This window comes from Nansenia antarctica (assembly GCF_963989245.1).
Source record: "Nansenia antarctica genome assembly, chromosome: 8".
Classification (NCBI taxonomy): domain Eukaryota; kingdom Metazoa; phylum Chordata; class Actinopteri; order Argentiniformes; family Microstomatidae; genus Nansenia; species Nansenia antarctica.
This window is the reverse complement of record NC_137678.1, coordinates 45,950,558-45,978,075: the sequence shown is the minus strand read 5'-3', so window position 1 is coordinate 45,978,075 and position 27,518 is coordinate 45,950,558. Positions and strand designations below refer to the sequence as shown.

General features: G+C 44.6%; 1 protein-coding gene across 1 annotated transcript in view; it reads left to right on the top strand.

The window, feature by feature from the left end:
- Positions 1–4,548: 4,548 nt before the first annotated feature.
- lin7a (lin-7 homolog A (C. elegans)) overlaps positions 4,549–27,518 on the top strand; it is a gene marked incomplete at both ends in the record, with an annotated part of 32,787 nt that continues 9,817 nt past the window's right edge. Inside the window, 3 exons of the mRNA XM_080537888.1 lie at positions 4,549–4,594; positions 19,164–19,282; positions 27,432–27,503. Of these exons, the coding sequence (XP_080394014.1) occupies positions 4,549–4,594; positions 19,164–19,282; positions 27,432–27,503 (237 nt within the window). The remainder of the gene's footprint in view (positions 4,595–19,163; positions 19,283–27,431; positions 27,504–27,518) is intronic.

The window sequence follows — 27,518 nt, the reverse complement described above, 5'->3', positions numbered from 1 at the left end:
AATGACCTGCCTATGTTCACTAGGTCATTCTCCTAGCTTTGGTGGTCCTCTGGGTAGAGTTTATCTTGCATAATCCTTCAAGACTCAAGGACCCTGACGAATGGCAAATGTATTTTACAGCATCAATAATAACTTGGGGAAAAACCTTGAGGACGGTTGTGAAATGGCCATAGAAAGTTCTCATAAAGGGGGATGTTGTAGACTAGAGGTCAGCTTCATTGTCACTACTAAAAGCACTACCAGCATGAACCAGTACCAGAATGGCACTGTATTATTTCTCCATGGTCGATAATGATTGCTACAACAGTATCTCTCCATTGCAATGGCTGCATCACACCACAGAGACAAGTTCTAGTGAGAACTTGCTAATACTGATTGAGGTCTTAACACAAAAGTTTCTGTGCACCATTATCTTATCACACTACCGGTAGCTCATTCTCATTGGCTGCTGTCAACCTCAGATGTTGTCGCTTACGCTTACACTTCCATCAGTGTCATTGGTCCCTCACTGGTAATAACCTACAATGCTTACTCCCTGGAAACTCTCTGAAGTTAATTCTAGTATCTGGAAAGAGAGTGACCGAGCAACTCATCAATCTGGCTGGCATTTTAACTCCCATGGCAATTGCAAATGCCCCTGACCAATGTTTTCCATGAAGGTTCCTGCAGTGATCAATGTAGATACAACCGCTGTGCGACCCGGCCCCGCAAGTAAATGAGTCCACATCTAAATTGAATGAAGTGTAATGGATTTCCCTGCGTTTGCTGATTCAGTTTGCAATGAGTACTCTGTATCTCATAGAGTTTAAACTCATGGGAACTGAGCAAGAGTGTCCATTTAGCTGTAAATAGGCTACAACCTTTCATTTATCTCTTGGTGAAAAACAGAGGTACTCAAGTCTGGGTCCACCCAGAGATCAATCAGCACTTCTCCAAAACACTACAACTTGTGCAGTTTCAAGTAGCAGGCCTTCGTTTATTGACTCAACGTTTGGCTCATATCCAGCCAAATTCCTCCTAACACTATACACTCAATAGCTGGTTTGTTTACTCTGCTCAACTCAGTGTGATAATGGACCTGTTCTCGTTTTCTGAATGGTGCCATTTGTACCTAGATTGTGAATTACTCACCAAGGTCATCCTAGGAAGACATATTTTTTTAGGAGTTTATTTTCTATTTAAATGAGAATATAACTCTCAACTAAACTGCCATACTTCGCATATGGTACCTATCACTATCATTGTCATGTTTTTATATCATGTTTTTTTTACATCACTATTTGCACTTCTGGTTAGATGCTAAACTGCTTTTTCGTTGTCTGGTACTTGTACTCTGCAATGACAATAAAGTTTAATCTAATCTAACGACAATCTAAACCATGTTAGTCAAACTCTGTTCCCATTTCCCTCCTCAAAGTGCTATAATCCCTCCAATGTAAATGTCTTCATAAATCATTGTGCAATGCGACATGGCAATAACTCTTTCCATCATCGTGCAGGTGCAGTTTGCGGGATATGTTTCATTTTCATTTGGTCTGGCACTGGGCATGGACGTGCGCTGGGAACTCAATGATGTGCCGTTATGGGAGGTTAATCAAAGCCACACTGGGGTCTAGTGATGATGGTCCATCTATTCACTCTCTCTCTCAGTCAGATGTGTTATGAGGAGTGTTTTTTTATTTTTTTTGCGGAATGTAATTCCATTAATATAAGTGAGTTATATATAGCTAGATAGATAAGACATACAGTATGTCTATCTATCTATCTACTGTATACCTACCTACCTACCTATCTATCTATCTATCTATCTATCTATCTACCTACCTATCTATCTATCTATCTATCTATCTATCTATATCTATCTATCAGGCTAAACAAACTCTGGTTAATTAATGCAACAGAAGCAGGAGGTGCTTGCCTCAAGTGTCATAATCAATTCAGACAGTTTACAGTATAATGCAGATGATGACATTTTCCTCCCTCTCCATAGGGATTAGAGACTAGAAGATATTTACCAGAATGGCTAGAGCTGCCAGTAGTGTAACACCCACCTGTTTACACAGACTCACTCACGGCTCCTCTTGGAATAACTGTCAGCAGCTGCCGTGGTTGTTGTAGAGCCCAGAAGCACTGCAGTGGCAAAGCAGATAGTCACCACAAAGCAAACCAGAGCAAACAACGACAGTATATATACACAAGACAAAAAATCTACATTGTATATTCACTTGATTGATTGTATTATGTTACGGTACATGTGGGAATACGGTACATGTGGGGAAACTAGGGTTAGGGTTAGGTGCTACGTCGACTTGGTACATGCTGGCATGTCTAACCCTAGCCCTAACCCTAACCGTAGCACCTAACCCTAACCCTAGTTTTCCCACATGTACCGTATTCCCACATGTACCGTAACATATATACACAAGAAAAAAATCGACATTGTATATTTACTTGATTGATTGTATATACTTACTGTATTGATCATTTCACAAGTCGGAAAGGTGTTTTCCTTTCTGGAGAGTCAGTGGGACATGTTGTAGATAATCATGAACACAGCAGAACAGATTAGATTAGTAGAAGGCTATCTATTCAAATAGAGGATACAGCTGGGCAGATTTTAATAACTGTTCTTGTCTGTACTCAACAGACTGAATCAATCTACAGAATGGATTCTCCCTGTCTCCCCTTTGCGAATATTATCAGCAGGATGACACTAGTTTGGCAACCAGTTGGATGCATTGCATTGTCAATGATGTTCTACCTATGTGCTTTAACCTCACACAAACCTAACAGCAATTCATGTCATCTTACGTCTTACTAAATGTATCTCTGCCATGTTATTCCAATACAGATAGACTAGGAGAAGATAAGTCTTTCTCAGCTCTCTCTGTAATGTCTTGGAGAATCACATAGCCAGCCATGCATTTGTTAATTCCTGAACTCTTTAAGTGCTTTCCTCTCCGTCTTCACAAATAGAAGGTGTGCGCGCGCAATCCATTCAGAAATCAATTCACTCTCTCAGTTTAAGGGCCTTACGAGCACTGCGGCCTAATCCCCCTCTCTTTTAAGAGCAGAGATGTTTTTCCAAAGGCTAGTGCCGCATCCCATATGGATGTGAGCACATAATCTCCCCATGTCCTCCTTCTAGCTGGCTCTAAGCCCTCCCTCCATCCCTCCATCCCTCCATCCCTCCACTTACCAGCAGTTAACATCTGCATGCAGCTGGGTGGGCCTCTGTGTGGTTTTGAGTTGCTAGCAGCACATATGGCTCCATCCACGTGCCGTTGATTAAAACGTGCAAATCAACAAGCAGATCTGGAACAATTGGAGTATAGGCCTGTAATGCTGAAATTACAGATCACAAAACACAACACGACAACACACGACGTCATATTCTTGTGTTCCAGCATTTCAATATCCCTCATCGGAATGGAAATAGGGCTAAAAGAGAGGTCATTGATTTGTAAATTGATTGCTTTTTTTGTAAGTATGCTTCAGTGGGGGAAGCAAGACAAATGAAGTTCAAATTATTCCCATTTCCATGTTAAACACTGTTGCTTCGACATACTGTAGGTCTACTAAAGACATGGCCCTGAGGTCAATTTATTTATTTACATGGCCCATGATGTTCAACCACACTGTAAACTGAATCTACAGTTAATGCAGATGAATTACATTTGTCACAGTGTTTAAGCACCGGAGCCTGCAGTCAGAGCCCAGAGCCAGTTTGTGGCTCATGGTTATCTGCCCTGAAATAACATCCATAAACACGGGGATTCGTCTATAAACCCTTCATCAGCTGTGGCTCTGTGCCACCAGGCCTTAATTCATAACCTGCTTATAGCCGTGTTGCCTGTAGACCGCATGTAATGCAAACAAGGCACCTGACGTTAGAAAACAGGTGCAATGGCTTTGGTTCGGGAGTTCAGATAGCAGGTTACACAAGTTACCGGGGTCTTAAATCCACACATGCACATTTGCATGGAGGAATTCAAACCGCAGTTTAGTCCGTTTGACAGGACCATTGGGTCAGTCGGACTGTGAGGGCGGCGAGCGGGAGGTAATCCTCTCTCTCCCTCCCTCCCTCCCAGCCACTCCCACCGACGGGGGGCTCTGTACTCTCCCTCCCAGACACTCCCACCGACGGGGGGCTCTGTACTCTCCCTCCCTCCCAGCCACTCCCACCGACGGGGCTCTGTACTCTCCCTCCCTCCCAGCCACTCCCACCGACGGGGCTCTGTACTCTCTCTCCCCCCCAGCCACTCCCACCGACGGGGGGCTCTGTACTCTCCCTCCCTCCCAGCCACTCCCACCGACGGGGCTCTGTACTCTCCCTCCCTCCCAGCCACTCCCACCGACGGGGCTCTGTACTCTCCCTCCCTCCCAGCCACTCCCACCGACGGGGCTCTGTACTCTCCCTCCCTCCCAGCCACTCCCACCGACGGGGCTCTGTAGAGTCTGTACTCTCCCTCGCCCGCTCAGCTTGAGTTGCGTCTGATGCTGCAGATAGATACTGTAGTCGCTCTATCTCCCATAACAGCAGCAGTCATGGCGACAGTAGTGGTCCAAGTCCAACCGCTCACTCTGGATCGAGGTAAGACGCGCAAAACGTCGCATTCGTTTTTTCTTGAACTTGAGCTCAATTCAATGGCAAAATTGATTATCATTTTAAACTATCGCAGGCTTTCGTGTAGACGTGTACACGATTCGTCCGCTCATTTCTCTCGTCGGATAACGGTAGAGTACCTAGCCTATATGTCTACTGTTTAGGAATAACGTGTCAGACGGGCTACCCGTTTGGTGCGCCTGTTGTGCAGATTGTTATTTTAAAAAACGACTGTTCCACTCAAATGTTTACAATACATTGGATTTGAAGGCACATCACTCAACCCTACTGGTTATGAATAGCTTGTGTGTGTTTCTATATTAGCCCAGTGTAATAATCGCAATCCTTTTTTTTATCTAATAATTGAGAATGTTGGACGGAATTCTGTAATTACCCTACGTGAAAAAGCGTGTTCTCCGAAAACTAGACAACTTTTTGGATCACTCAGATACGTTTGGTTTTATTTGTATACAGCAGAGAGGTGATTTGGACATTGAACACTTCTACTGTAAGGGTATACAGGTAGGCTACCAATACAGGTGTACCTGTTGGCGGTAAAGAATAACATCGTTGTGCGACATAACGGTTCAGAATTGAACAAAAGGATCCCGGTGCCATATCACCTACGTCGTATTTTAGAGTTGCAATAACATCCCGCGTTCCTCAGGTGACAATGCTTTTCTCTACTGTGGCGTATAATTCTAATGACTACGGATGGAAGCAGATAAAAGTCATGTGACAACAGATTATGTTATTAGCGCAACCCTCAGATTTTAACATTAAAACCATGTAGTTATCAAGCGACTGTCATTGGTCACCCCCTCCCCCCCGTCACAGCACTTGTCTATTATTTCTTGTCTAACATCTGGCCGCTATTGTTTTATTACATTATTCAAAAAGCATGGTGAAAATATGAATTGTGTAGGCTACATTATGAACATGTTATTTGTTAATATTCAGAGCGCAAAATTAATTTGGTGTTGAAATCGGCTACAGGCTACAAGCGTCACATAAACGGAACGGGATGGTGTTATAAATAGAGAAAGGGGATACCTTTGGCATTCGTGCCAAGTAAAATGGGCATGCGTCTTTGACTGATTGCTAAATCACTCATTTGTAAATGAGGAATCCCGAGACGAGAAAATGATCAGGCCATCGTGGAAAAATGACAAATAAATAAATAAATGAATCATTTCCTCATTTACAAAACGATGTGATCATCAACAGAAGCTTTATGGCCAATCCATCTAATCATATAACAGTTTCCATGTTCTCCATAATCCCCGTCCATATCCTTATATTGACTCGTAACACTTGTCTACAAATAATGCTCTGGGGGAAATGTGTTCTTTGAGGCGTGATTTTAGCAACCGATAGGTGCTCTAAATCAGTCGATAGTCTCCACTGATATGGGCTTGAATACGGAGTGTATGGGGGAAACTATATAATATAATATAATATAGGCCTATATGTAACAAACAAGTGGTCCCACTCAATTTCCTCCCACCACTTACAGTGTAAGGGTTTCAACACAGTGATCTTGGCAAGGGTCACTTCTGGCATATCAATTCTAAACATGTTCGCTATAATGACAGTGTGCCAAATAGTTTTTCTCCTCAGATAAATGGCAGTATTGACTCTGCCATTTGGGTGTGAGCATGTGTAGAGGCAGTGAGGCAGAGAGAACAATGCATTCAAGTGACTGTTCCCTATTCGCATGTTCCTGCTGCCCTCACTGTCCTGCAGCTGTGGCCATTTAAACAGTAATCATCATGGTTGTTTCATAGGAGTTGTCATAGTCAGTGCAAAGAGGCAACAGGGTAGAATCTATATCAGCTGCTCCACTTGTGAGGAATCACTGTAATTACTGATGAAAAGATCACTTTCCTTTGTTGAGAGCAGGAAGTGTTAGGAGAGTTTGTTACACAAACATATGCACACACACATACACACGCACACACACACACACACACACACACACACACACACACACACACATACACACACACACACACACACACACACACACACACACACACACACACACAAAGGAGATGGGAGACTCTTCCTGCTATTGTGTCGTGAAATTCCTCAGATAATCAACAGCTCCAGCAAGTACCTGTGTTTAATCCTCCTTACTGATCACATCAAATCTCACTCACTTCCAGAACTGACTTGCATCGCTGTAGAGAAATGATGTTTTGTCCAACATCCAGTTGACAGGAATTCCAAATGGAATTGTCCTCAATTCTGATTAGACAATGGTTATCATTATCTGTTTGTCTGAGTTATCATCATCTGAATGATTGACTGTGTGTCATCCTCTGTGTGCCATGATGTCAGGCTGTTGTCACTTTGAAATAGGAGAGACGTCACCCTGACAGGTGTTTTCTGGTGGCGAAATGCTGTTGTGAGCCGAATACATATTATTCCACTGATTGAGCTGTGTTGTAAAACTCCTGTTGCAGTCCTGCAGCCTAAATACTGTAGGTTTCCTCGTAGCCTGTAAGTTAAGTGGGTCCATTAATTAGATGCCGGTCCTCAGTAGCTATACAGTACATGTGGAAGTCGATACTTTGCTTAAATGCTTTCCTTGCATGGATTAATGTCCACAATAAATGTCCAGCAACTGCAAATGGCCAGCAACTGATTTCCTAACAGGATTATGTTTGTTGTCGTCTTTTCACAAGGGAACACAAGGAATAAACAATATCAAGAGGTATAAAACTCGCTCATAATAGCTGGCAGAATTTAAGACTTATGCCAATCATTATGTACATTTCCTTTAACCTTTGGTTATAAGTAGTGAGGTTTTTCCTGGCCATGTAACCTGACATTCAAATCTGCCGGCCCTAGTTATATTACATGTCATAATAGGGCCCCCACACATTTTCTTGGTCATGTCATGTAGTGGTCTTGATGAGAGATTAGAGGCCTAGGTTATTCCCCAAAATGAAACCCCATGACAACAAAGTTAGTCTGTAGGTCGTCCTTGCTTTGCTCCCAGAGGTCATGGTTCGTTTGTTGTCAATAGCCAAAACCATTGATCTTGTCCTGCACCTTTGCTTTGGGTAATAACAGACTTGAGCGATCACAAGGGAGGTGAAAACCCAGCGTTGTAATCAACAGAGAGGCTGCTAAGAGTTGGACACTTCTCCATCCCAAGCACTAATTTGGCATGCATTAAAAAGGAAAAGTTCACTGGGTAATTTGTCTGAGATGGACTTTCTCCAAGTAATCAGTCAGGCTAACGGAGACAAGTGTGGTGTCATCTATGTCTGCCTTTCCCACAACCCCCCCCTCCACACACACCCCTGCCCCCCCCCCCCCCCCCCCCCAGGAGCCATTAACCTATCGGAGTGATTTATTTGCCCTCGATCATCAAGAATGTCACAGTAGGGCCAATTAGTGCTGAGAGAGGGGATTGATTAAGTGAGGTGTGTCCACTTGAAAAAGCCCTCCTGTTGTGGACGCGGGGCCTAGTGCCTGGCAAGCTTCTGCTGTCCAGAGTATGGATGACATAATGGAGACCAGCGGATGTTTTCATTGTAGTCTGAGTTTCAGCAGGGTACAGAGGTCCTGTAGGGCCGTGGCAGATGCCAAGGTAAGCCTCTCTCTCCCGGGCGATTTATTGTGGCATGTCAAAACATCCGGCTACGTAGTAACTCTCACGGCTCACTGTTCTCTAAGAACATGTAGGGAGCATTGGTCGACGCTAGGCTGTCTGTCATTCAACTAAAAAGGTGTTTCATAGTGGGGGTTTGGCAGCCCTTGTGAAGTAGCTTTTAGGAGAAGCTGGAGCCCCAATATTTGCATAGCACTCCTCTTTCAATAAACGACATTTCCGTGACTTAATGAGCCAAGGCGGTTAATTGGACGTGTTTATTTGCCCCGTGCGTTTTGCTGAAATTGCACGCCGTTAAATATATTAGAAAATATATCAGAATCAGCTATGCCCTTCATTATCATCGGACTAATTAAACAGAAATATGTTGGAGCACTGCCCAGTATGGTATGTGTCGTGTGTGTGTGTGTGTGTGTGTGTGTGTGTGTGTGTGTGTGTTTGTGCGCACAACTCAAAATAATGTTTTGGAACCTTACACAACCGCTGAGGTCTTCTTTGCTTGTGTCTGTGACATTGTCGGTAGTTGACTTGATGATTTTGTCTTCATTTGTGAATGTGGAGGGTGGCCTTTGTTAGTCATACTGCTGCACTGTTTCAGCAGCACTGCAAACAGCCTGCGTTGTCCTCCTTGCATTATGACGCATAATATTTGGAATGATGGCCGTATTATTAAATCCTGTCATCAAAGTGGTGCCGGGGTAACTGAGCTCAGAGCTGTGACACAATGCAACTGATCATTTGAAGGTCAGTCACCACCAAACATTAGCAATGTATTTGATCAAGGTATCTAACAATTTGAGGAACATAGAACATATAGTGTACACACATACATACACACATACATACATACATACATACATACATAATACATTCATACATACATACATAATACATTCATACATACATACATACATACATACATACATACATACATACACACGCACGCACGCACGCACGCACGCACACACACACACACACACACACGCACACACGCACCCATCCATCCGCAGGCAGGCAGGCAGGCAGATAGACAGACAGACAGACAGACAGACAGACAGACAGACAGACAGACAGACAGACAGACAGACAGAGCAGACAGACAGGCAGGCAGGCAGGCAGGCAGGCAGGCAGGCAGGCAGGCAGGCAGACAGACAGACAGGCAAGCAGGCAGGCAGGCAGGGCAAGGCAAGGTAAGTTTATTTGTATGGCACATTTCATACAACAGGGGCAATTCAAAGTGCTTTACATACATTATTTAAAAATACAGCAAGAGGAGCATAGTAAGAAAATAAAAATTACAATGAATAAAGAAGTAAATAGATAAATCATTTAATAACACAATAGTTAATGGAAAAAAGACATTGATAGAAGTGTTTGTGTTTAATCATAACTGGTGCAAAATATGAAGGTTTTTAGATTCAGGCAGGCAGACAGAGAGACAGTGAGACAGACAGACAGACAGACAGACAAGCTTTGTACTTTTCCTTATATATATCTATATGTTACGGTACATGTGGGAATACGGTACATGTGGGGAAAACTAGGGTTAGGGTTAGGTGCTACGTCGACTTGGTACATGCTGGCATGTCTAACCCTAACCCTAACCCTAACCTTACCCCTAACCCTAACCCTAACCGTAGCACCCTAGCACCTAACCCTAACCCTAGTTTTCCCACATGTACCGATTTCCCACATGTACCGTAACATATACTGTATACTGTATTGCAGTTGGCCAGGTCATCATTGTGATTTTGTTTTACTGTGTTCTTGTAATTAGAAACGTTTAGATATTGAGACATGCCATTACCTGGTCAAATGTGGTTGTTTGAAGGGAACATGGTGAATAAGTAGAAGGCTGTCTCATCTGATCTTATCATCAGGGAGCGCTAATGACCGTGTTCAAATGATAAGTGCGGTACAAGATGTTGACCTTAGGGTTAGGGTTAGGGTTAGGGTTTTTGGCAGGCAGTATCACTCTGCATGACACTGCCCAATGGCTGCCTCACCTGTCTGATATCCACTACTAGTGGTGTTAAATACCTGGCTGGTTTTAAACTAGCGGACATGTCTATAACAACCTCATAGATTCAGAAATGTGAGTTTTTGCTATTTTATGTTCCTAACCTATCATTTTCTTTTGTATTTCCTGCACTGTGGACTAGTGCATGAGTCATCTCCTGCTCGCCATCACTCATACCATTAGTATGCTCAATCAACAGCAGGAGTAGCAACTTGAGGCCAGCTTTCTCTTTCCTTATAAATAAGTCTGTCAAAAATAATCAGCGAAAGGGGCTTAATTGGATGACGTGCTGGAGCTTTGCAGATGTGCTAAAAATATGGTCAAACTGACCCACTGCTGTACACGTCAAAGCTGATGAGTAATATCTCTGAAAATATTTTCGGGGGGAGGGGAGGAGTGAGTCTAACAGATGTTGCACACACATCTGGACTCCCTGAGCATCGTTGAAGTTGGTGAAGTGAAGTCTCACGAGAGACTATATACAGTATATATATATATATATATATATATATATATATATTTTAATTAATTAATTTTGCCATTTAGCAGACGCTTTTATCCAAAGCGACTTACAATTACGAATTACAGGGACATTCCCCCTGGAGTAACTGAGGGCTAAGTGCCTTACCCAAGGGCACACTAGTAGTGGTGTGGCTTCAGGCGGGATTTGAACTCACAACCTTCCGATCCCAAGTCCAACTCACTATCCACTAGACTAGACCACCACTACCCTCTAGTATATATATATACTATACAGTACAATAAACCACTGCTAGATGACTGTATTCCCAGAATTGAGTTCCAGAGCCTTCCGGAGCCTGCCAGAAGGTCCAGAGGTTCCAAAGGTTTCAAATCAACAAAATCATCTCAACGATGAGGAGAACTTAGGAGGAGAACAGTGAGCAGTGCAGGGCTGCTGGTTTCCACGGGCCTCACTAAGCATGCACAACATCTGTGATGCCTTAATGAAGCCCTTCCATGCATGCTCCTCACAGCACCTCTCAAATGGCTTGGGGACATTTAGTTAGTTAGTGAAGGGCGGGATCATGTTTTCCTGTGTGTTGTTTCCCTCTAGCTGTAGTTATTCATAGACCTGCTCGGTGACATGTTGGGCATGTGGGCGGTGAGGGGTTTCTTTGTGCCGTACACCGCTGAGCTAAGCTCTCAGAGCCTTTTGTTTTTTTGTTGTTTGTTTGTTGTGAGTGTGTTTTATCATGCCAGTCGTATAGCTCAGCATACGGTTTTGGAGACACTAGATGTTTCTACATCGCCTATATCATTGATCTAGTTCTGTAGGATCGCACAGCTGCTCAGTCGGTCTTCAAGGTAATGGGGCTCAATAGAGTGATTTGAGGCGACAAGTCATTTTAGTGCAGGCCGTGTATATGGGAGTCGTTTCAGCAGATGCGCCATAACAACTAGCAACTCCGGATCCCAGCAGTCATCTGAGTTGGTTTGTCATGAACCACAAATCACCAGCCTCCACTGCTGAGCAAACCTTAATCCCCCAGGGTATTATAACCCCAGATCACAAATGGAGGGAACTATCGGATGTCTCATTCCATCTAATGTATACAAAATACACAATTTCAGCAGGAAAATGCCTGACATAGCTCTCCTTTAAAATGGATGCAGTTCTTCAATTCCCTGTGAAACAGAGTAGAAAGGTGGATACTGCTGAGTGTAGCTAAAGCCTGAGTAGGGGGTTATAACTGTGGGTGCTGCTATGGCAACAATTCTGAAAGAATTTCTGATAGACATTCTGTCCAATGATTCCACCCCCCCAAGTTAATAAGAATCGCCACAAACTTGTCCACAGGAAGAAATATGACACAATGACTGGTTGGCACAAAATATTTGACACACTGACTGCTTCTACATGCACACCATATTCCTGTATTAATCGGCAATATGCTCAATATTCAAATGGGGCAAGAGTCAGGTAAACACGTACCGAACCCGATTAAGGCCATATTCCGATTCGGCAATATTCCGATTAAGAACCCTGGCATACCTGTTCGAATCTGAATATTGTGACGTAAACACCTTAATCGGAATACGGTGGGCATGTACAACGCAGTCAATATGACACAAAGTGTTAGCTCGAAATCCATCCCAACGGTAATGAGATGGGAAGTGGTCCGGATGATAAGGGAGATTAATCCCACGATGGAGCCAATGAAATGCAACAGTTTTAGAGGGTGACAGGCGTTTCATTACCTCTATAATAACTCAGGAAGCACTAGGGAGTCACGGCATTAGATCAGACCACCACGGGGCTGGATGGGGTTATTACAGCTGCCCACAGATCACGTCACTCACAGGCCCCGCAGCCCACAGACCCAGCAGCACTTGAACTTCTCACAGTGCTCCAGATGGCTCCAGTACTGGTAGCAATCCCTGTTCCGTGTTTGTGTTGACAGTATTCTTCCACACACTCTGAATAGGAGAGTTTGGATATGACATTTAGGGCTCTTTAGGGAGTATTTTGGAAGTTGTTGACCAAAATGATTGGCTAAATGAGGCCGAAATGATTGCTTTGACCTCTTGTAATTTGTTTCGAGACTCTTAGCCGGATTGCATTCCCTGGAGCGGCGACTTCAATGAGGAGTTTCTTTCTAAGTGGTCATTTGTCTGTGGACTCAGTCACCTCCAAACTAAATAAATTCTAAATAACTTCACCTCGTTCGATTAAAAGGATTCGTTCTATTATTTCTGTTTAACTGACACCTACGTTTTCACTTGAAAAGTTTAACGGGTGAGAGAAAGTGATAGAACATTCCATGATCAGCAAGTACAACTTTGAAGTATCAAAAGGACCACAAAAAACACAAGGATGTTTTAGCAATCATTCATAATCCTTGAAGCACGTCTCGACGTTGCTGGCGTAGTCAAAGCCCTTGATGTGGATAAAGGAAATGGTGCTAACGAGCGAATGAGAGCAAATGAGAATTCAGAAACTCTGTCCTCGTCGGGCCCTGACCTTCGTATAATGAGACCTGAACGTTTAGAAAGCTACCATCAGGTGCTTTACTGTAGCTGCTTGGAACAATACCAACACATTACTGGCTGGTCATTAGTGCAGCCGCAGCGCAAACTTGGTTTTATCAGGTAACACAGAGAGACATATCTCATTCACCTTGCTCATGGACGCCATTATTTCACTGAAAACCATTAGCGAATGGAACAGGGTGGTACTTACTGCATTAGCGTCTAGACAGAGCCTCGTTGAAAAGGTAACGCAGCCTACTGTAGTCCTACATCTACTCCCATGTCTGCAGTGCACCCACACTCACAGTTAGTGTTTTTGTTCCAGCCCCCACAGTAATCACAACCCTTCGGTTTCAACAAATGAAACACACACACACACACACACACACACACACACACACACACGCACACACACCCTGTGGGTCCCCTCCTCTACCGGAGTTTAGAAACACCAGGAACAAAAAGTGGCAACCCTTTGTCTCCTATTTTAATGGGTTATCTGTTCTTCCCCCTGACTGATCAATTAAGTTTTCATATGTATTATCAGTTGGCTGCGGACCCCCGATTAATTCACCCCTGAACTCCATGGCTAATACACATAAGCTGAAGCAGAGATTTTTTTAACTTTTACTTTATTTAATTTACTTCATTGCATTTATATTCGTTTTCCTCAAGCTATTCACAGATCATTTCATTGTCAATATTATTGCATTGGTTTTTGTGTTTGTTTATGTGTTTGTTTATGTGTGTTGTCGTTCGGTTTTTTTTGTTTCTTTTTCCTTTTCTGTTGTCGTTGTGGGGGGTGGGGTGGGACGGGAGGATGGGTGGGGGAAAAGAAAAAGTGAAAAGAATGGTGAATGCAAACCGGTAAATGTTAACTCTGTTCTTTACTCATGCTTCTCATCAAATAAAAATGTTTATAAAAAAATAAATAAAAAAACACCAGGTGACACCAGTTTTTGGTGTCCCTTTATCCTCCCAAGAGCTCTAACTCTGCAAACCTGTCAGGCTTTCCACGAGGGCACCAAGGTTTTAATACCTGATCCTGATTCCTGACAGGAAAGAGAACATCCTGTAGTGATCCTCCCTATCTCATACAGAACACTCCGTCATTGGAGAAAAACATGATTTGTAGAACACAACACTTGGCTATCAATAGCGGGGGAGCTGCTGAGTAGAGTTTGGGTGATTAATGCCTTGTAGATTTCCCTGACAACTCCCAGCCCGGGCCAAGCGTGCTATGCCAATTGAATACTCATTGCACTGTTCTTATAGTGCAGTAACCAAGCCTCGTAGCAATTTGCGGCCCCACTATTTCACCTAAATCGATGCAATCCACAGAGGTATTATTGCAGTGAACTGGTATAGAAATAGTTATTTTTGTTAGTTCTAAGTTCATCCTTCTGTGATATTCTGATAACAGAAGAAGGACAAACGTACGCGTTTGTATATGACTGTTTACATAACACTGACCCAGGACCCAGGTCGCTGTCAGCCCCCGTTCACACCCAACTCCACCTGGGAATTCGGTTGTTAAGTCTGACGTCATGCGTGACGTTTAGCAATTTCCGGGTCCAAACCAGAAATTCCCCGCACCAGAGTACCAGTGTACTACAGGGGTAGAATGACAGTTCAATTGTTCTATCACTCTCTCCTTGCCAACTACGCCTCCTCGGCATCAGCTGCTAAAACATCCTACTATCATTCAAAAATACATTCTTCTGCCTCTAATCCTAGAAAACTGTTCTCCACTTTCTCTTCACTCCTTAATCCACCTCCTCCCCCTCCTCCTTCCTCCCTGTCCGCCGATGACTTTGTCACCTACTTTGAAAAAAAGGTGGACGACATCAGCACCACCTTTCTCCCCCCACCGCTCCCTCCTCCCACTAACAATGCTAACACTGTTCCCACTAACAATGCTAACACCCCTTCCAAACTCTCTCCTCGACACTCGATCTCTGGATTGTCATCTTTTTCCCCCCTCTCCCCCGATGAGATTCTCACACTTATCACATCAAAGCGGGCAACCACATGCCCTCTTGACCCCATCCCCTCCCCTCTTCTCCAATCCATTTCCGCCGACATCCTTCCTTACCTTACCACCCTAATCAACTCCTCCCTATCCACTGGATCTGTCCCAGCGGCCTTCAAAATAGCCAGAGTCAAGCCTCTCCTCAAGAAACCTACCCTTCTCCTCAAGAATCCAAAACCCTTGAACGCGCGGCATCTAAACAACTGACTGACTATCTCCGGAAGATGGATCACTTAGACCCCCACCAATCCGGCTTCAAGGCTGGGCATTCCACTGAGACTGCGCTCCTTGCTGTCACGGAAGCCCTCCACTCTGCCCAAGCTTCCTCCCTCTCCTCTGTTCTCATTCTCCTTGACCTGTCTGCTGCCTTCGACACAGTCAATCACCAGATCCTTCTCTCCATCCTCTCAGACCTGGGCATCTCTGGCACCGCACACTCCTGGTTTTCTTCCTACCTGGCGGGCCGCTCCTACCAGGTGACCTGGAGAGAATCGCTATCTTCTCCACGAACCCTCTCCACTGGAGTTCCCCAGGGTTCCGTCCTAGGGCCCCTACTCTTCTCCCTCTACACCAAGTCTCTTGGCTCGGTAATCTCTTCACATGGGCTCTCCTACCACAGCTACGCAGACGACACTCAACTCTTCCTGTCCTTCCCCCCGTCTGATGTACACGTGGCAACCCGTACCTCAGCATGTCTCGCTGACATTTCAACTTGGATGGCTGACCACCATCTCAAGCTCAATCTTAACAAGACCGAGCTCCTCTTCATCCCCGGGAAAGCCTGCCCTCTCCAAGACTTCTCCATCACAGTGGAGAACTCTACTGTAACCCCCTCCCTGACAGCCAAGAACCTTGGAGTGATCCTGGATAACCGACTATCCTGTGCGGAGAACATTGCAGCAACGGCTCGCTCCTGCAGATTCCTCCTCTACAACATCAGAAGGATACGACCATTCCTTACCAGAGAGGCAACGCAACTCTTGACCCAGGCACTGGTCATCTCCCGCCTGGATTACTGCAATGTACTCCTGGCTGGGCTCCCCGCTTCAGCCATTAGACCCCTGCAGCTCATCCAGAATGCTGCTGCCCGGCTGGTATTCAACCTCCCCAAATACTCGCATGTCACCCCTCTCCTTCGCACCCTGCACTGGCTCCCGATAGCAGCTCGCATCAGATTCAAGACCCTGGTGCTTGCATACCAGGCAGCTAAAGGGACAGCCCCTGCCTACCTGAAGGAAATGGTAACCCCCCAAACCCCTGCCCGCTCACTCCGTTCCTCCACCTCGGCTGGCCGACTGGCCCCACCTCCTCTACACAGCAGTCGGGCTGCCCGATCACGTCTCTTCACAACACTGGCTCCCCGCTGGTGGAATGAGCTCCCCACGGCTGTCAGAACGGCAGAGTCACTACCCATCTTCCGTCGTAGACTGAAGACCCATCTCTTCAGGCTACATCTTAACTGCTCCTCCTGAGACATCTTCTGACCCTCACCACTACGTCTCCTAAAGACACCCGCTTTCCCCTCTACTGTGTCCCTAAGAACTTCTATTGCCCCCCTTGTACTGTTTCTCAGTTTCTCCAGTAATATAAAAAAAAAAAAAAAAAAAAGTAGTAGTAGAAGGCGATAATAGGGAGAAGGTTTTTCCTTCTATCAGTGGCCCCGGGCCCGAGCTAGAGTACTCTTCCTGCAACGAATAGTGGACTGCTGATTCGCATGCTTAGTATTCAAATGTATTGATTGTAAGTCGCTTTGGAATAAGGCGTCTGCTAAATGCCAAAAATGTAAATGTAATGTTTTAGACTCGGATCTATTCATACAACAAGTGACACAGCACTTTCCTGTTTTCCCCATATTGTCAGCGTCTTTGAGCCTCGGAAAAGCGCTATATAAATATAATTTATTATTATAATTACTGAGGCATTTCGAAGACAGCGCCTCAGCCAACTTTGGACCCGGAAACACGTCACAACTTAACAATCGAATTACTACAGTAGGAGCTAAGGTGGTTAGCACCGTAGATAGACAATACCAACAACAGATAGGCTGATGTCATAGACATCTAATGCTCTGGAATGGAACAATAAGGTAACCATTTTATGGCTGTTGTCCAGTTCTGAACCAGCTATAATAGGAACCTAATGCAGAAGTGGCATGTAATGTGTAGTGTTTATATAACTGTTGTATTTCCTAAATAAGATATAGATCACCATTTTAATGCACTGCAATCCATGTGTAAACACTGTCCCCTTTCTGAAATAGAATGCAGCACTGCCTATATCAAGTGAAATGTTTTTAGCTTAAAAAGCATTATTAAGTATCAAACAGCTGTATTCAGGTAAATGAAGTTGAGTCTCAAGTCTGTCCGTTTTCAAGGTGGGTTGGTGTTTGTTGCTATAACCATTTAAGGGCAGTAGCGTCTTACATCTAAGGTCATTGGGTTTACAACAAGGAAAGACATATACAATACAAGGTCAAGGAAATACAACAGTTCCTATTATAGCTGGTTTAGAGCTGGACCAGTAAGATGATCGACCTGTAGTGCCAATTATGATGTACTGTTCTATGTCTCCCGGTCCAAAAATTGGTAGTTCGACCCGTTCACGCTGAACTTGATCAGGGTATTATCTAGGAATGACCTGGGTCCGGTGTGAATGGGGCTAATAAGTCTTCATCTTTTAACTTTTGTTTTGGATTTCATTAAATACATAACATCTCATATCGCCATATATTTTCAAGTGCCGTTATTGACATTGACTTGGCCGTGCAATGGGTATGTGTATGTGTATTGTGACATCCCTCTCACCACCACCCCTGAGCCGGGGGTTCAGCACCAGGGAAAGCACCCCGGACCCCTGGGCAGAGTGGTCAGAGGGCAGCTGAACTTTACGGCAGTAAAGGTCGTTCCTTTGAGTGGGCAGTGCCCCTCCTCTCCTAAGATTCCAAGGTTTCCGTGGCCGCTCTCTGTCTCCTCATCTCTCTAGCTCATCTCTCGTGCTTTGAGTTGCATTTCATGTACGAAAGGCGCTATATAAATAAAGCTTTACTTACTTACTTACTTACTTACTTACTTACTTACTTACTCTGGTGTGTGCATATTCCCCTGGTCCTCGTGAGAGGGTTGTCGCAGTATATAATCACTGATGATTTGACCTTTTTCAAGTAACTCTGTGATTTCAAAACTGTATTATTTGGCCTTTGCACTGCCTTATGGGAATAAAGTGGTTTGCCAAGTACACTTTATCGACCTATTCTGTTTTCATTTGTTCATTTTTTGAAACAACTAACCTCCTGATGGAGCACATAACGCCCTCCTCTCTCCTTGCAGCGTATACAGTATGTTCCCTGCTAGGCTTGTTTTCTATTTCCCGGTGCTGGTCTCTAGGGCCAAGGAATTAATCAGACACACTTCCTGGCCTTATTCAGGGGATGGTAATTAGGGGCGGAGAGCATGCTCGACACTGCCTTCACAGCCTTCAACTCAGGGCATAATGGGCTTGTTTAAAAAGGCTCTAATACCTACCGGTTGCCTCTCTCACCAGGAACACTACCTTTGAACTGAAGCATGCCCTTCCTCAGAGTCCACCCCCCTATTTCTCATGCAGGAATTGTAGCTGGCTAATGCAAACCATGGAGTGATTGCTTTCTCTCTCTCTCCCTTCCTCCCCTTGGCCTTGACTGAGTCTATTTCCATTATCCTACCTATCGATTCGCTCCTGTGTCTTTCTCAAGGCTCTACTGTTAATGTAATTTAACGGGCCTTTTTTTTTCTCTCCCTTTCTCACCCTCTCTCTCTTGGGCTCTCTCTCTCTCTCTTTCTCTCTCTCTGTGTGTCTCTCCCTGTTCTCTCTCTGTTATCTCTCTCTCTGCTATTTTTCTGGGTTATGTTAGATGTAGCCAGGGCGATCGAGCTGCTGGAGAAGCTGCAGGAGTCTGGGGACGTCCCGGGTCACAAGTTGCAGTCCCTGAAGAAGGTGCTGCAGAGTGAGTTCTGCACAGCCATTAGAGAGGTGAGTCATCTGACCCTGGTCATCCTCTACCTACCCCATCCTGCCCTGGCAGCCAAGGCGATTGGACCACGGGTCAGAGAACACTTATGGGCCTCTTTGAAACATCTGAAAGTGGTATTTTCTATTGTTATCTGAATGTACCCCTCCTAAAAAGGGCACTATTTTCTCAAGCAAACACGTGTTAAAATAGTGAAAATACCACTGCTCATCTGTGATCCGACTTAGCTAAGGTGCTGGAGCTGAAGAGGATGAAATAGAGTGCAAAAAAGCAGCATCCACTCTCTGTGCAAAAAACTATAATAAAAAAAAGTTTATTGCGAGATTTCGGTCATAGACCTTCTTCAAGCATAAAGCAGACATGTAAATGCAGTGGTATAGGGTTCAAACAACGTCACTTGATTAGCCAATGCACAACACCTGTGTCAAATATTTCACCTAGTGGCTAGGCCTCAAGGGAATTGTAGTCCTAGAGTTAATGGACTACAAAAATATATACACAAGTGTTCATGAGACAAGAAACACCAAAATACATCAAATATTTACAATATATGTACATACAGTATACAATACATACAGAACAAAAAACTATTTTGCTACAGAGAAATGCTACAACATGCAAGCATCAGGCAGTAGCCATCATAGCATAGAACATTTAGTGTCTAAAGTAATTTATTCATAGCACGACACTCGTGTCGAAATCCTCATTAAAATCTAGGGGTTGTAGACTTTCTAGGGTGTGGATCCAAAAAAGCTCTCTCTGCCATAACCTGCTGTCAACATCAGCAAACAAGTGATAGAAATGAAAAGCTAGGGAATGCATTGCGCACAAAAGCGTAGACTGCCAATATTGATCGAGGCACTACGCCTATAGGCATCCGTATATAGACGGAATTAATCGGAACAGTTAGGGCAATGGATGACAGTAGCAACAGTATTTGATCACTGTATTCGAGGCACAGAGGGAGGTCGACACAGAGAAACAGACTTGGCGTTGCCCGTTTATTGAGTTACTGCTTAGCTCAGCACCCCTACGCAGGTGTGCTGACAGATTCTGAGTTAATCAAAGTCTTTCAAATAATAATAATGACAGCACCGCTCTCTCGCTCTCTCCCTCCCGGGACCCTCCCGCTCGGCCGTCGCTACGTCGCTTTCTCTCTGTCTCTCGGCAGGCTTTCCCCACCTCGTCCACTGTCCCGGGGAACAAACACACACAGGTTAAAAAGACCATCTGGATGACGAGTCTGATTGAGGACTCCTATGTCAATCAGCTCCACCATCCACACTCCACCACAGTCTGGCTTCACCTGCAGGCCAGAATGCGCCATGCTCCCCACAATTACCATATCCATACTCTTGACTGTGACTGTTCATATAACAGTCTGTTTGATACCATTCCTCTTTCCTTCCATGCATTACAATGAGCCATGTCCTCCGATATCTACCTCCACCAGCCTCTGATGTACTGAAGGGAATGGGACGGGGGGGGGGGGGGGGCTGACGCTGTCACTGGCAGCAGGATGACAGTGTCCTGGTCTGGGTGTCAGGCAGAGACTGGGGAGACTGGTGCTGGCAGGTCGTGAACTGATGGCCTCATCTCTCTGCCAGTGTAGGGCTGCTGATGATACACCCACTGTGCTTCTGCGAAAGGTTACAACAGCTGGCCATAACGAGGGAAAGGGAGAAAGAAAAAAGCAAACAATCCAACCACAAACAGAACACGGTCACCAGGGAAACTAGATATCCACTAGGATTGGCTGCAGAGACGGGCCAGCCACGGTTTTCCAGTCAATTACAGCCGTGTTTGAGTTGACGCTTTGCCATGGTGCTTCTACTCATAGGCGTCGGACTGCTAGAGGGCAACGACGATGATTGCTACTGTTATTACAAAGATCATTATCTGTACATGGTGCTGTTGTGTTGCGATATAGAACAGCTGTGTCCTCTGTTCTGTTCAATGTTTCTAGTTGAAAGCCAAAGTATGTGTATGGGGTATGATAATGGGTGTTCAAATGCCGTTGATATTTTAACATTACGAATAACACATCTGTCTAATTTCTCCATAAAACCGAGGTATCTACTCGAAGGAATGGAAGTCAGCTGTTGTTAGTGTTTTGCCAATCATTTCAAAGGCTGCAGAGAGGGTAGCCACTGAGCAATTGCCTGATCACTTGAGTAGTTATTCTTCATTTACAACCCATGCAATTTGTCTTCAGAGCTAATCATTCCACTGATTAGCAAAAAGCATTTGATCCTGTGAATCGTTAGAGAGCTTCTACTCTCTAAACGTTTACTTTCTGCCCCATTGCTTTCAAATGTATCTGACCTCATAGGTCCGAAAGCACCGTGTCTGATCATTATTGCGATGTTCCTGTATGGAAACGGCTAGGTCCTGACCTCTGTTTTGTTGTTACATTGTCCCTGTTCAATTAAAATTCTTCATAATAATATCAGTTGTCATTGGAAACGGTTTCTAAGAACAGCTTTCCAAGACATGATCCAGTGAGTTTCTCCATGGGAAGCCAGAGAACAGTGTGTTTGGGTTTGTTTGTTTGTGTGTGTGTGTGTGTGTGTGTGTGTGTGTGTGTGAGTTTAGAAACCAGCTTGTTGCCATATCCTCACTGCTCATTTATCTAGAACATGATAATGCATGATAATTAGTCTTCCGCACATTTCCTCTTTCTCCTAACCAATGAATTATCCTGCAGCCCCTGAATATACTAGAACATGCTGCAGCAAGAATAGAGGACTCCCTCTCTTGTCTCTTAGAACTCGATTAATAGTTCCTGTGATCTAATCTAATTCGAGATGTGACCTCTTTTGACCCCTTGTACTCTTCTCCTCTACGTTTGATGCTGAATGTTCTCTGAAGTTCAAAGGGCTTCCATTACAGAACGGTGGAAACCTTGCCTCAGCTCAGAGCCCCTCTGTTGTTGTGCAATTTCATCACCTAGCATGTCATTTCATCAATGCCAAGGCCCTAGACTGCATGACAGTGTGGGTTCAGGTAGTATCAGCTATTGCATTTTTCTCCCTCCTTCATATCTGCTGGGTGAGCTCATTTCATGGTGTAGTGAGCAGACGCACCATCGTAAGGAGACAGCTTCATCAAGTCAGTACTACAGAGGCTATATATCCACCTGTACGATACCCTCTGAAAGCCACCTTCACAGGGGCGATAGAATTCACAATCGCGTGAATCGGCCTAGCTATCGGGGATGACATGGCTAACCGACTTGTCTATCTGGAACATGGATGGGAGAAAGAATACGTCTGCTAAGAGCCGAGAGACGAAAATGACAGAGACATGGCGTTTGGCGAGCGATGCCACCCTGGCACCATGTCTTTCAATGACAGCGGAGTGTCTCTGTGCATCACTGTCCCCAAGCGTCACTGTGCATCAACCTGAATGAGTCGTCAGAGGCAACCAGCCTTGCAAATGGAGAGGGGAAGGGATGGGGATGACTGGAGGCGGTAACTGGCTGGAAATGATGGAGACAGCCCACTTTGAAGCCACTCTGTTAGCTCCACTCACATTAGGCTTTTTAAGTCCCCATGAACGGCGAGACTACACAGATAAACCTGATCAAATGGTTCATTCAGTTTAATTAAGTTGAATAAAACGAATAACGCTGTTATTTTCCCTCATTTTAAAAGACAGTATTCTAAGAAAATGATTCATACTGTTTTCAATGAGTGCAAATCTATTATGTCGGCTATACGCACAACAATAACGTAACAGTGAATGATAGCGTCTCGTTTTGAATGCGTAGAAAGGAGAGGATGGATGACAGTTCCATTGAAGGCAAGGCTTTGTCTTCTCTGTGTATGACGGGCTAGGACGAGAGGTTCTTCATTTAATAATCTCTATGAGTTTAATATTCTCATTTTGTGTGACACTGATGAGAGAGAGGGAGGTCGGCGAAGGAACGTTGTTAGGCATTGTGTTGCTTCAGACGAATAACCCCATGATACGCTGTCAGTAAGAGACAGGAGAGCTTTTGAAGGCTCCCTCAGAAAGAGAGAGATGAAAGAGAGAGAGAGAGAGAGAGAGAGAGAGAGAGAGAGAGAGAAAGAGAAAGAGAGAGAGAGAGAGAGAGAGAGAGAGAGAGAGAGAGAGAGAGAGAGAGAGAGAGAGAGAGAGAGAGAGAGAGAGAGAGAGAGAGAGAGAGAGAGAGAGAGAGAGAGAGGGAGAGAGAGAGAAAAGCCCCATTAAATTATATTAACAGAAGAGGCCTGAGAAAAGGAGAGAGAGACACACACACACACACACAAACACACACACACACACACACACACACACACACATACACACACCCCTCAGGGACTGGGAAGAGTGGTTATATTATGGGATGGCAGGATGTCCAGCTCAACAGAAAGAGGATGGCGGGGGGTCAGAACAGATGCCTGCAGGTCTGTACACATCTCACAGCTCTTGAGCAAAGTGCACATCCCTGCAGCAGCAGTCACAACATAGACTGACTGACAACCAAAAGACAACAGTGATCTGTACTGTGTTCTTTATATTGTGGTGAAGGCTTGGCTAACCATTGAATTGACAGAGCATCGGGGCTAGGTGAGAGTTCATTAAAGACATTTAGAATATCCAACTTTGAATGTGGGTGATGATTTCTCTTTCTTTATATTCTTTCTAAGAATATTGAAAAATGTAAGAATAGAGCTTGGGGTTATTTGTGAGATGATGAATACAATTCCTCGAGATGCGTTTGAGAGACGCAACAGAAACGCTCGTTTTCTATTAACGGCGCGGGAAAAAAACACCCTATTGATTAAAAGTTGTTCTTTGTGAAGGGTTTGAGTCGTCAAAATGTCCCTTTGATTGCTGGTTGAATAATTCAACAGCAGTTAGCCATAAATCCAATTTGCGCTCCGACTCGTAGATGTTCGTGCGTGCTTGCCGTTAAGAACAATTCCTGACAGAAATAGTATGACCTTTATATTGTTATTCAAAGTATCCAGGCTCTCTGCGAGAGGCAAGGCGTCTAGTGAGACCGGGAATACATTCTGTGCATCGTAAGCGTATTAAAATTGACCTCAACCTACCTTTATTCATTACTTCTATTCAGTGAGGGATGGCTGCGGTATGAGGGCGATAAAAAAACGACACTCGGCTGTGTCTGATCGTCTTGATGATAGAGCACTTACACCAAACGGCTGCAGTTCCTCTAAAGGCCTTCTCCTAATAGGTAATCCATATGGAATTTGCCGGAGCACAAGAAGGATGTAGGCTAGAGAGAGCAGCCGCCTGGTATGATGATGATGATGTCTTAGGGTGAAGGGCGTGTGTCATGTCAGTTCCCACTTTAACAATTAGGAAAAGCACTGATGATGTCTTTATCAGTTGCTCCACATGAGGGGTTCGTAATGGCACACTGCTACTAGGGTTCATATGTAAAGTTATTAAAGTGGCAATCTGGGATTGGTACATCCATTTTAGAACTTTTAAATGAGTTACATACACTCACTGAGCACTTTATTACACCTGTCAACAGTCCAAGCTGGTGGAGGTGGTGTAATGGGGTAGGGAACGTTTTTCTTTTGGTTACATTTACATTTACATTTTTGGCATTTAGCAGACGCCTTATTCCAAAGCGACTTACAATCAATACATTTGAATACTAAGCATGTGAATCAGCAGTCCACCATTCGTTGCAGGAAGAGTACTCTAGCTCGGGCCCGGGGCCACTGATAGAAGGAAACCTTCTCCCTATTATCGCCTTCTACTACTTTCCTTCTTACTACTACTTTTTTTTTTTTTTTTTTTTTTTTTTTTTACTACTGGAGAAACTGAGAAACAGTACAAGGGGGGCAATAGATGTCCTAGGGACACAGTAGAGGGGAAAGTGGGTGTCTTTAGGAGACGTAGTGGTGAGGGTCGGAAGATGTCTCAGGAGGAGCAGTTAAGATGTAACCTGAAGAGATGGGTCTTCAGTCTATGACGGAAGATGGGTAGTGACTCTGCCGTTCTGACAGCCGTGGGGAGCTCATTCCACCAGCGGGGAGCCAGTGTTGTGAAGAGACGTGATCGGGCAGCCCGACTGCTGTGTAGAGGAGGTGGGGCCAGTCGGCCAGCCGAGGTGGAGGAGCGGAGTGAGCGGGCAGGGGTTTGGGGGGTTACCATTTCCTTCAGGTAGGCAGGGGCTGTCCCTTTAGCTGCCTGGTATGCAAGCACCAGGGTCTTGAATCTGATGCGAGCTGCTATCGGGAGCCAGTGCAGGGTGCGAAGGAGAGGGGTGACATGCGAGTATTTGGGGAGGTTGAATACCAGCCGGGCAGCAGCATTCTGGATGAGCTGCAGAGGTCTAATGGCTGAAGCGGGGAGCCCAGCCAGGAGTGCATTGCAGTAATCCAGGCGGGAGATGACCAGTGCCTGGATCAAGAGTTGCGCTGCCTCTCTGGTAAGGAATGGTCGTATCCTTCTGATGTTGTAGAGGAGGAATCTGCAGGAGCGAGCCGTTGCTGCAATGTTCTCCGCACAGGATAGTTGGTTATCCAGGATCACTCCAAGGTTCTTGGCTGTCAGGGAGGGGGTTACAGTAGAGTTCTCCACTGTGATGGAGAAGTCTTGGAGAGGGCAGGCTTTCCCGGGGATGAAGAGGAGCTCAGTCTTGTTAAGATTGAGCTTGAGATGGTGGTCAGCCATCCAAGTTGAAATGTCAGCGAGACATGCTGAGATACGGGTTGCCACGTGTACATCAGACGGGGGGAAGGACAGGAAGAGTTGAGTGTCGTCTGCGTAGCTGTGGTAGGAGAGCCCATGTGAAGAGATTACCGAGCCAAGAGACTGGTTAGTACCATATCAATTATCGCTTGAATGCCACAGCCTGTTTGAGTATTGTTGCTGACCATCCCTTCCTCCTTGTCACAAAGCAAAAAAAAGTCTTCTCAAACTCGTTCCATGAACATGACAATGAGTTCAGTGTCCTTCAGTGGCCTTTCCAGTCACCGGATCTGAATCCAATAGAACACTTTTGGGATGTGGTAGAACAGAGAGATTTCACAGCTTGAAAGTGCACCTGAAAAAATCTGCAGGAATGCAATCGTGTCATCATGGACCAGAATCTCAAAGGAATGTTTCCACCATGAAGAATTGAAGAATTAATAATTGAGGCTGTTTTTGAGAGCAAAGGGAGTTCCTACCCAGTATTAATATAGTGGTCCTAATAAAGTGTTCAGAGAGTGTCTATCCGTTGATTCTTGAAGAAATGTAGTTATATAACTAACTTATATAACAGAATGCATCATGAGCTTCGTTCAACTGCCTGTAAACAAGCACAGCTCACAGCGTGACGTCGAGATAATTGTATATGGAGATTCGGGATTCAAACATCTGTGCCAAAGCTCAGCTCCACTCTCTGCCCTACTTGTCTCTCTACGGTTCATCTACCCAGTGCCGATGTGTTACCCAGATCGGAGACGGGTCTCTCGGGCCAGTCTGCACCACATAGTGACGTTAGAATTATAAGGTTCTAGGGCGCTTAGGTGGCGTAGCGGGTTAACGTTAATGTAACCGCAGGATCCCCGGTTCGATTCCGGCCGGGGACATATGTCATCCCCCCTCTCTCTCTCACCCATCCTTCCTGTCTAAATCTTCACTGTATCTATCAATAAAAAGAAAAATATGAGTGGGACTGCCCCACTCAGAAAAAATTACTTTAAAAAAAAAGAATGATAAGGTTCTATCTCCATTTTTGTCAAAATTGAGTTTTCTACATAATCTGATCCATTAGGTGTTTATTAATGCCTGTGTAGTGTTATTTTTAAAATGTTGACATTTTTGAGTTAGTAATTCATAAAATACAAAGGTTCCATTTCACAAAACATAATGGAATGTAAAAACTTTGACGCTCAATATCTCTGAACTGCCCTAAACGGAGATAGAACCTTATCATTCTAAGCTCACCATATACCGGCAGCTAGGTGTTAGGGCTCAGGACTGTTTGCGTATGCTAATGCTATGTTTGAGACAGGATGTTGTAGAAGAAATGTTTTTGTTTCTCTTTATCACCTTCATCGAGTGCCATACCTCCTACCACCCTAGAGACTCATTATGTAACTTGTTACAATGTTATTTGGAGTATGGAAATGTGAAAATACTATTAATACATTGTTTTTCCTCTCTCTCTCGTAGGTGTACCAGTACATGCATGAGACTATCACGGTTAATGGCTGTCCGGAGTACCAGGCGCGAGCGACAGCTAAGGTGAGCAACATACTC